The sequence below is a fragment of the Microchirus variegatus genome (assembly GCF_963457635.1).
Source record: "Microchirus variegatus genome assembly, chromosome: 18".
Classification (NCBI taxonomy): domain Eukaryota; kingdom Metazoa; phylum Chordata; class Actinopteri; order Pleuronectiformes; family Soleidae; genus Microchirus; species Microchirus variegatus.
The window spans coordinates 15,972,782-15,983,863 of record NC_139819.1 but is presented as its reverse complement, the minus strand read 5'-3'; the positions used below and the strand labels follow the sequence as shown (position 1 = coordinate 15,983,863).

General features: G+C 42.1%; 1 protein-coding gene across 1 annotated transcript; it reads left to right on the top strand.

Moving 5' to 3' along the window:
• Nucleotides 1-428: 428 nt before the first annotated feature.
• Nucleotides 429-11,053, top strand: kazald3 (Kazal-type serine peptidase inhibitor domain 3; the record flags this gene model as incomplete). The annotated part of the gene is made up of 4 exons (XM_083904615.1): nucleotides 429-1,014; nucleotides 7,113-7,273; nucleotides 7,369-7,516; nucleotides 10,873-11,053. 4 exons carry the CDS (start codon nucleotides 429-431, stop codon nucleotides 10,956-10,958), a joined length of 981 nt encoding a protein of 326 aa, XP_083760741.1. The 3' UTR covers nucleotides 10,959-11,053.
• Between the last annotated feature and the right edge of the window lie 29 nt (nucleotides 11,054-11,082).

Sequence of the window (11,082 nt, the reverse complement as noted above, 5' to 3'; positions counted from 1 at the left end):
TTGCCTCTGTTGTCTCGTGCCTGTCTTTGTGCGGTGAACAGCGCGAGCTGCTCAGCTGTTTGAACCTCAGACAGTCTGATCCCGGGTCCGGGTCCGGGTCTGGGTCTGAACCAGAACTGAGTTGTGTTTTTCTGCTGTTCACGGATGTCAGAGTGTGAGTCACGGACACTAATTGATTTTTTTTTTAAACTTCATCTTTAACTTTTCTCCTGATGTCATCTTAGCGTCTGTCCCGTGTTGTTTTTGCCCCTTATTTGTCCCTGCTGTGGGACAGGAATGTGAGTGTCAGTGACAGACCAGGAATATTCACGTCTGAATTGTTTTGTATCCCGTTGAACGGCACAGAGGAGCGGTCCGTCTCTGCATCACCTGCCCGGTCCCTGGTGATGCTGTTTGGAGCGGAGCGGTGTCAAAAAACTGGGGACAACATGCCCGGGATCAGGAAACTTCTTTTCCTCGGTGTTTGTCTGACCCTCCACACATGCCGGGCCATCCCGAACCAGGTGCCCGACCTCGGCACAGACCCTCACGGGTTTCCCTCCCTCACCGACCCGCTGCTGGAATACGACCAGCTGGACGAGGAGCTGGGAGGCGGAGGGAGACGGAATTGGACCGGCGGGGAGGAAGGATGTAGGCCGTGTGAGCTGGACCTGTGCCCGGAGACCCGCGGCTGCCGGGCTGGTCTGGTGCTGGACTCGTGCGGCTGCTGTCGGGAGTGCGGGAACCTGGAGGGCCAGGCCTGTGACTTGGGAGACCGGGGCTTCTTTTACGGGCTCTGCGGGACCGGGCTGCGATGTCAGACGGACCCGCGGCCCTCAGGTGGAGGAGGAGGAGGAGGAGGAGGAGAGGAGGATGAAGAAGAGGAGGAGGAGGACGAGGTGGTGTGTGTGTGTGAGGAGCAGGAGCCTGTGTGTGGAGGTGATGGAACCACATACATGAACATGTGTCAGTTCAGAGAGGCTGCGTTCTTCAAACCTCAACTCAAGATCAGGGGGAAGGGACCTTGTAAAACAGGTAACACACACACACACACACACACACACACACACACGCACACGCACACGCACACGCACACGCACACACACACGCACACACACACACACATTCACGTTTGCCAGGCAAAGATGGGACTGTCATTCTTCACTGACAAACAGGGGACGTGTGTTTCTGGTCATAAACAAAACAAAAAACAAAACACACACAACAAAAGCATAGAACATTTACTTTAAAGGTCTTTGTGCATTATTACTTAAAATGTTTTTTGTTTTTTTAAGAAATAGCAAAGAGGGTACTTAGATCCTTGAGCGATGTCTACCTATCAAACAGGGGACCTCCTACGTTATCGAAATCGATAAAAATTTCACCGCGATCCCGAATCGAGATCGAATTATCGCCCAGCCCTAGTCTGCAGCCATTGTTTCACCTAATGAGTGTCTGTTTACTGCCGAGCCTTTATTTGAGTCTAAATTATCATTTAACTTTAATGTTATAAAAAATTTAAATCTTTCTCTGTGATTTTAAATTCTCCTGGCCATTTGTAATTATAAGAATTAACCATAATAAATTTCTTTTCAAATTAGAAGTTACTTTGCTGATCTCAGTAATCTCAAGTACTGCAGTATTAGCAGCAACATTGACTTTCATCTTGGATTTATAATAATTCAAAAATAATTATTACGGTTACATTTTTTAACTTGATTTAAATTGTTCACACACACACAAGCACACAAGCACACATACACACGCATACACAGTTTGTGATGACTAACTGGTTTGTACTGAGCATGTGTGACAGTGATACATCAATCATTTATTTAAATTAAAGTGGGGAAAAAAAATCACTGAATGAAAGAAAACAACTAATTAGATAAACACAATAATGGAATGAATGAGATTTAAGGGATTGTCACAAGTTTCTTTGTTGAAATTGTGAAACGTCTACAAATTAAAACATAATAGTTTTAAAAATGAGCCTTGGTGGAAACCTGATACCATGATTTACTTGTGATAATTGAATGCTCTGTTGATTATAGTGGCAGACTGACACAGAATATTTGAGGACGTTTTACAGAGCTGAGAAGCAGACAGACCTTTGTTTTCAAAGAGACTCAAAGCAGATTTACAGCAGCGCACCAGCTTTATGTGTTTATCTGGTGATTTTCTTTTCAGCAGCTCTCACATACATTTTTATATTCTCTACTGCTGCTGAGGAAGTAACTCCGTCCTCAGTGAGGACAGGCTCAGAGGAATTGTCTTCCTCACAACCAGCAACAGACAGGGATGGTTTGAGTGGACACAGCACTGTTTTTGTAATAATCATAATAATGCATTTCAAACCAAACACAGGACAGGATAAACTATGGACAGAGAATAATATCTGTGAAGGAAGGTTCTCAGTCATTCTGGCCAAAATCATCTTTAGAAGTCAGCTGTAACCATTTATTTGAGTCATGTGTTTTATATCAAATCAAAATAAATGGGTCATTATCAGGCTTCTGAAGTGCTTGTTGACCATTTGAATCAGGTGTGCTGGAGCAGGGACACATCTAAAACTTGCAGGGCAGTGGGTCCCCTCGACCAGGATTGAGAAACACTATATTGCATGGCACAAAGGCTTTAGGGTGGGCGATATGGGCTTTTGCTCATATCTCTATACTTTCGGGGATAATGATAATTCACTTTCAACATTTAATTTCCGATTGTTTAAGTCATAACTTGTTGCTTACAGGTAATATGAATGAACAGTGTTTCAGTAAAACAGCTCTTATTTATCTTATCTTTAAACTTTGGCATTCAAGTCAAAACACTGTAGAGTATTAAGTGAACTATAGTGTAGAAACAATGAACAATGAGTAAACATAACCACATGTGGTTTTGTTGTGGCTTTCTGCTGCCATGATATAGCAATGAATTAAATCACACGCCCAACCATGCCGAAAACCAAAACACCCACTGGTGCACTGATGGGTGGAAGCGCATTTTCTGCCTACATATTGTGGGGGCTGGGTGTAAAAATGACAACTTTTGTTTGGAAGCTAGCAATGATGCTGTGCGTCATTTTGTGCTACAGTTCCTTAACCCTTAGTGCTCATGCGACACAAATCTGTGTCTCTGGTGCACCCTTGGTAAATTGCCATGGGAATAATTATATGGACATCCTGGGGTGTGTGTTCATAGGCTCAGATTCAGGCTTTACAAAATGTGGGGCTCAATTGTTGAGTCAAATTTCTAATTGATTTTATATCAATTTTTTTGTAGAGATATAAAGTAGCAATAATTATGCAGAAGTCACAAAATAGTTTTTTTTCTTGTATATTTGTTCATAAAAATGAGCCAAGTGAACTTTGACGTATTACCAAATTTCACAAATTCAATCCGATTTTAAATTTTTTTTACTCAGGTGTGTTTATATAGTTGGTGACATTTTTTATTTTATTTTCAGATTGTCTAGGTTGTGCCGGGAAAAAAGTAAATAAGACAATCTATATTTCACATTCTTCTAGCGTATGTATATACTGTATGTTTAGTGATGGAAAAAACAGCCAAAATGCTCTAAGTTCTAAGGGTTAATGCCCTTTCACCATAGACTTTCAGTTTGGTTTGGAGGTCGATGAGCAGACCTGGCCTTCTTTGAGTATACAATGCAATTCAATTTTATTTGTATAGTGCCAAATCATAACCATACATTATCTCAAGGCACTGCACATAGACAACATCATGCAGAGGCAACAGAAATCCATCGAACAGTGCCTGTGTTTTTAAAGCTCACATAGAGTGGTCCTGTTGCACATATACATTAGTTATGGAGGTCTACTTACATACATTAACTTGTTTTTATGGTCAAAAGCCTCCTAGTTGCTGTAAACGAGCCAATATAAATCCTCTTTTCTGACGGTGTTTCCCAGCCGTGAGATTTGAGACTCAAATCTTTCAACCAGGAAGTGACATAATCAGCACACCCGCTCTCAGAAGCGCAGCTCCCCCCTCTGGAACGGTGGATGCACTGCTCCTCATTATCAAAACATTGTTTAAACAGTGTTTAAAAATAGCTTCGTCACGACTCCCCACCGCAGTCTCTTTTATGACTTTGTCCCGGAGTCAGACCCAGAGTCAGAAGACACTGACGCTCGGGAAATACCTCCACAACGGACGTTATTCTTCTTCTGCGGTTCAATGTACGCAACTGGATGTGCCCGGACTAGTGCCCAGAGCAGGAGGATCTGCTGTTCAGGAGAACCGCTGTTTACGTAACCATAACTTTTTTCAGAGATCTCGCTGAGCCCGAGATTACAATAAAACACAGTGTTCTCAGCAGTGGCTGAACTGTTTGTTTTGAACCTTCAGTGCTTCTTAAACAAGGTAATGACGCAGATACACACTAAAAAAACAGCGTTAATTGGAACTTCCGGTCTAGGTCCGCTTTAATTGTTACTGTGATCTCGACGACTGCACTTTATAATTGCCAAACTGTTTGGAATTCCTATTTTAATGTATTGTTTGTAATCTTGAATGTTATAAGCCTATCCTGTCTAGATCTTTGGTACAGGGTCATTAAAGGATACATCGGACATGACAAAGTAAGGGATCAGTGCTTAGCATGGTCTAACCATTTGTCAGAATTACATCCACACACACAAAAAAAACAGTACTGTCCTTTTGAAGAATTTTAATTTTGTGGTTCATTATTAATCAATTAATTTATGCAGCCTTAAAATAAAGTTCCTCCAAACTTCACTTCCTGTGTAGTCCTGGGAGCATGGTAGAAAGGAGCATTCACTGCACACTGTTTGATAGTTGAATACTTGTAGCTTTAGTTCCAGCTGTGAGATGAAATCTGATCACCGCTTGTTTTATGAACATAGACTCAGTGAGACCCCCATCAGGTCTTTTTTCTGGACCCCCTACGCCCATCCATTCAGACTACACCCGTCTCTGTGCTCTGTTCTAACAAACAGCCAGTGTCTGAACAGAAACAGTATGTCAGTGTTACGGCGACCGCAGCAGCTCCTCCACCTTGTCCACCTGACTGCTGCTCTGTCCCTTCTTACTCTGTTACAATGATGTCACTGCGACTAAAACACCCAGTGATTGACAATATATACACAGAATCTTCAGAATTAAGCTTTTAGTTTGAGAATTAAAGTTAATTAAATAATTATGTTATACATTTAACGACATACTATATGTCTTTATTACTACTGTCAAAGTTAAATGATGTCCTTCTTCTTAACGTCTTAATTGATCAGAATCAGAAATGGCTTTATTCACACAAAATTAAAGGGGTGTCCCTTTTTGCAGGTTTCTTTTGTTTCGGTCATTTTTGTCAAGCCACTGCAGTAGTAAGATGCAGGTAAGGACACGAGTCCTTTTCCTCAGTGTTCTCTTGAGTCAGAAAAAACACGATAGACACAATATTTCATTGTTTTGGATACAGAATAACATAGTTGCTTTGTGTCCAAATCCAAAATCTGTTTACCGTATTTCCCAGTGAACAGTTTTATACTACAGCGACTTTTAACTTGAATATTCTTTTTCTTTTATTTGACCATTGTTTTCAAAATACTTTGAGATCAATATTAGGAACTCTGATAACACACACAAGTCAAGTTTATTTTGAGAGTACATTTAAAAACAAACAGGGGGGACCAAAGTGCTTCACAAACTAAAAGGCATAACAGCAAGAAAACATAAAAGTAAAACAGTAAAATAATAAAATGGTGAAACAAAATGTCCAGGATGGTTATTCTGATCCCAAAGTGAAGGCCAAGGAGAAGACATGGGTCTTTAAAAGTGATTTAAAATGTTCATTGACAGGGGCAGATTTAATTTCAATGGGTAAATAGTTCCATAGTTTGGGGGTAACTACAGAAAAGGCTTGGTCGCCCCAGGGTTTTACACACACATTTACACACAGAGGTCATTAACAGCCACTAATAAGCAGGTTTAGACAGTGGGCCCCTGGGCACAGAGGTGAAAACGGCCCCCATGACATCTACATCACCCCACACTCACACACAAATGACAGCCGTACAAATCTTCAGCTAACAGCAAATTCATTTAAAAAACTGGAAATTCGAGGAACTTGATTTAAAATATCAGCTTTGCTCAATTTTCTCCCTTCTTTAATAACCGCCACTCCATCTTGCATTGACTTAATCGTGTGTTGGTGTTTATGCCAGAAAAGTCCCAAAGGTGACAAATAACATGCACATACACAGTGGCTGCAGTGATTGCTTTACTCTGTAATTTATCTCAAAGTAGCTGCTGCCTCTCCCCGTCTCTGTATATGTTGTGGTCTCTCCACCGTCTTTCTGTCCTTGTGATATACTGTGGTCGTGCCCTCTTTCTGTCTCATGTGATTATAGAGTCTCTTATCCTTGTTTTGTTCTAACTCAGAATAAATCTGCTTTCCTGTCACGTGACACTGCCAACACACAAACAGACACAAATGTACTACTCAGCGCTCACACACGACACATTTCCTATACAAATGTTCAGCAAACACTAGCACTGGTGTTATTGATAACATTAACAACTAGATTTTCGAAACAGAAACTGCAGTGGGATTGCTGCTCTCTTCTCGAGCTGAAGCGTCTGGCATGCTGTATTGACCTAGTATGACTGAGAAGTTGAAAGGTTGAATTCATGTTCTGACAGAATGTTAAGAAAGAAGCTGAAAATGTGTGCAAAATGAGGGATTGAAAGTAAGAAACCATTTTTTAACGCCTGTGATCCAATGCATTAAGCTGATTTGTAAAGACATTGACATCTGGTTTTCAAAATAAAACACTGAGCAACTGTGTAAAGAGAGTTCTCGAAAAGGTCTGAATAAGAATGAGAATGTTGTGCTCAGCACATTGATATCTACTAGTGTTGTGTAAATCAGACATTTGTACTTAGAGAAAGTTCAAATTTTTAATTGAAAGTTTATCATTTTGAATTTCTTCGACACAAGATGTCCACACAATACACACCAATGTATATTTCCAAACCTTTGTAATTTGTAGTTTGAAGTAAGAAAATGTGTATGTCTGAAGTGTTTTTCATTTCATTTGAATGAGCAATTTTCTCTGAAAAAAGCTCACAGGTGTGAATGTCTGTCTCTCTCTCAGTCCCCATCATTAAGGTCCCTCCTCAGAGTCAGGTGAACGGGACAGGAAGTAGCCTGGTGTTCCTCTGTGAGGTCTTTGCTTTTCCCATGGCGCTGGTGGAGTGGAAGAAGGAGGGAGCAGACATCATCCTGCCTGGGGATGACCCCCACATCTCTGTCCAGGTACAGGCGGAACCTGATCCTTGTTCCAGTGCCATCAACAAGGCATAGAAGTCTCGGTGACTTCCTGTCCATCTCTATCTCTGTCTGTCTTGCAGTCTCGGGGCGGGCCTCTGAAATTTGAGCTTTCCAGTTGGCTGCAGATTGAGGGGGCGGAGCCAGGAGATGCTGGGACATACCACTGCATTGCTCGTAACAACCTGGGATCTGTCTCTGCCACTGCTGTACTGGGAGTACTGGGAGCAGGTGAGATAGAGTGAATGACACCAGTGGGGCATGACACACAGACACAGATTCGCAAAGCAATTCTTTGAGGACTCTGTGTTGAACAGTTAATACCTAACTTTAACCTTAAACCTCAACTTAAACAGAATCCAAAACGTAACCCTAAACTTATAGCCTGAGTGGACCCAGCCAAGTCGCCCAGCAAATTGATTTCAGAGCTCTCCTAGCCAAATTTCATGAGACGCCATTACTAGATAGCCATTCCTCCTGGAAAACTACAACAAACACCTTCATTGGCATGTTTTTTGCTGCTCTGCATACATCATCCGGATCATTACTCTGATTGGTTGAATGTCTATCCAAGTCTGTTTGTCTTAAGGTGGGAGGCTACATCCTTTCCAAATTCAAATGAGATTATGATGCAGTCTGGTGTTAGCCAGGCTACTAAACTTAAACAGTTCTGCCTCATTAGGACCAGGTTTTGGTCCTTGGGGCTGCTGGCCCATGTTTATGCCAGAAAAAGGCCCTGAAGAGGCAACCCATACACATGTACACACATACTGTGACTACAGACACACGTTGTTCTGTATGCATGCATGTTGTCTCTCAGCAGAATGGAATAGACAGGTTTATTGTAATTTAGCTTAAAATAGTTTTAGCTTCTATTAAAAGTAGGGCTGTCAAAATGAACGCGTTAACGCAGGATGATTAAATTGTGGAATTAACGCGTTAATTTTTTTTAACGCATTAACGCACTTTCTCACTCTCATCGCGCTACGAGTAGACGTGCAGTTTATGAACAGGCAAGACAGGCAACTGCTTGGGGCCCCGAGCCGATAGGGGGGCTCCCGACACTCGGAGCCTAAATGCATCAGTGAGCTGCCGCATCCCCGTCCCCCTTAAACAACAATGGTTGATTTGCAATGACATCTCAGTGGGAAACCTCCCTAAAGGGGCCCCACGTCTCCTCCCGTTAACCTGTGTGAAGCTGAAGGAAAATGAAGAGGAGTTATCAATCAGGAAGTTAGAAGAGGAAGAAAAAAGAGAGGATGAAGAAAAAAGAAAGAAAGACACAGTTGTAAGTGGCGCTGCTGGCGCAGATAATGATATAATCATAACATTAACAGTCACTGTCTAACTAACGGGGACACAGACAGCAGCTAACATTAGCGGGGGTCGTACCTATGTTCCCCGGGTCCTATGTTCCCCGTTTTTCCAAAACAGGTCCTATGTTCCCCACTTTGTATGTGACAGGGGAACATAGGACCCTTTTTTGAAAAAGGTTAGGGTTAGGGTTAGAGAAAGGGTCCTATGTTCCCCGGTCACATACAAAGCGGGGAACATAGGACCCGGGGAACATAGGTACGGTCCCACATTAGTGTCAGAATGCTATCTGACGCTAACGCTAACTAGTAGAAGCAGTGCTTCTCCTGCTGTGGGTTTAGTTCCCCCCAAGAAAACTATATAACTTCTATACTTTATATTTTGTATATAATGTGAGTTATTTACAGTGCAATGTGTAGTTTAAAAAAAACGTTTTTTCAAAGTTATTCACAGTATTTAATTTTTTCTATTTATTTATATTGTCTTATAATGTGGGTTCTTACAATGTAATGTTTATTTTTTACTAAGTTTGTATAGGTTTTTACAAGTTATTTACAGTATTTTATTGTTCTTTACATTTATATTTTCACATACTTTATGTATCTCTCCGTTCCTACAACAATATAAAGAGAAAATTTGAATTTTTCTGGCATATTTACAAATGGTAATTAATAGTGATTAATCGTGATTAATCCACAGCAACCCTGTGATTAATCTGATTAAAAATGTTAATCTTTTGACAGCCCTAATTAAAAGATGACCTAATAAAATTTACACCTACTTAAGTCGACAGTGATATTTTGAGAATCTGTTGTTTTTTGCTGTTCAACAATGTTCTTCTCCAAGGAAATTTAAGTTCTTGTGTCTTTGTAAACTGCAATTCTTTGTGTTCAAACGTCCATAGAGAAAATAAATTAATTTACATCGCAGCACATCTACTGCTGCCAGTAAGTACAGATGTGTTAGTTAGTGACTTAATTATTTTATATATCCTATGTTCACATTTACGTAAACCAACACAAGCTTATCAACCAGTCAGCAGTGGTTCAGCTACTTTTTTGTCCCCATGAGCTTAAAGGCACCATATGTAAGAATGTAGCCAAAAACGGTTAATACACTGAAATTCAAAATACTGCAGCGAGCCGTATCCCGCCTCCCCCTCCACCCCCTCCCCTCCAGAGTAGAGGTTGCCAGCGCGGTTGGTGAATCCTCTGTCAGCAACGAGCGAGGAGCGACTATGGTACTATCCCTGCAGTGGGGGCTCCAGCGCGGGAGGAGAGGCGGTAGTGGTAGCTCTCCCCGCTCTGGGGCTCCAGGACGGCGGGGCGGTGGCGGTCCGTGCCAGCCGAACAGTCCACAAATCTGAGAGCGATGGAACAGTTCAAAACAGAACTCGACAGTTCGAAATATATGTCCATCCCCATTGAGCTATGATGATACTTAGATAGCCAAGCTTAACTTACCTGTTTTGGAGAAGAAATTAGATTTTTGTTTCGTTTCATTTCCTTCGTAGCTCAAACGTAACTGGCAACCCGTGGTTGATCGGCAGCTGAGACTCTACTGACTGCAATGATTGGTAGATGGCAGTAGGTGGTGCATAAACATGATTTGAGGTCCGCAAAAGATTGTTTTTAATGCAAATATTTTGGCTGTACTGTTGTTGTTGGAGGGGCCCACGGTTTGTGTAGTGGTTAGCACTCTTGCCTTTGCAGCAAGAAAATCCGGGTTCCTGGGTTCGAGCCCCATTTGGAACAACTTGGGAACAAGGGCCTTTCTGCATGGAGTTTGCATGTTCTCCCCGTGTCTGCGTGGGTTTTCTCCAGGTTCTCCGGCTTCCTCCCATAGTCCAAAAACATGCGATATGGGGATTAGGTGAATTGGTCACTTTAAATTGACCGTAGGTGTGAGTGTGTGAGTGAATGGTTGTTTGTCTCTATATGTGGCCCTGTGATGGACTGGCGAACTGTCCAGGGTGTAGCCCGCCTATCGCCCAATGTCAGCTGAGATAGGCACAGCACCCCCTGTGAACCTCTGGTGGAGGATAAAGCGGTAGATAATGGATGGATGGATGTTGTTGTTGGTGAGCAGAATGTTATATGAACATTATTCCTGGGGAGGATTTTATGGCCATTTGCTTAAGATTTATTACATAATGCACCTTTAAGTGATTTTCCCTTTTGTTGTGCCCTCTGCTGTGTCAGTACATCATACTGTCTGAGTTCAAGTTGACCTCACCCTTCCCCTGTCTTTCTCCCTGTCTCACTCTCTGTCAGAGGAACTCTCGTCCTACCTGGCTAACAGAGTCTCAGTGATGGAGCAGCTCATGGATGCCACAGACTATGACCAGGACTCCTACTGAGACATCATGACATCACGTCTTGCTGTGTGGGGCTCTACTTGGTTTGTCTGCGGTCGCAAAATAGACAAGAAATACATCACACTCAAGTGATGGACGACACAGACTCTAATGAAACAGAGAACGA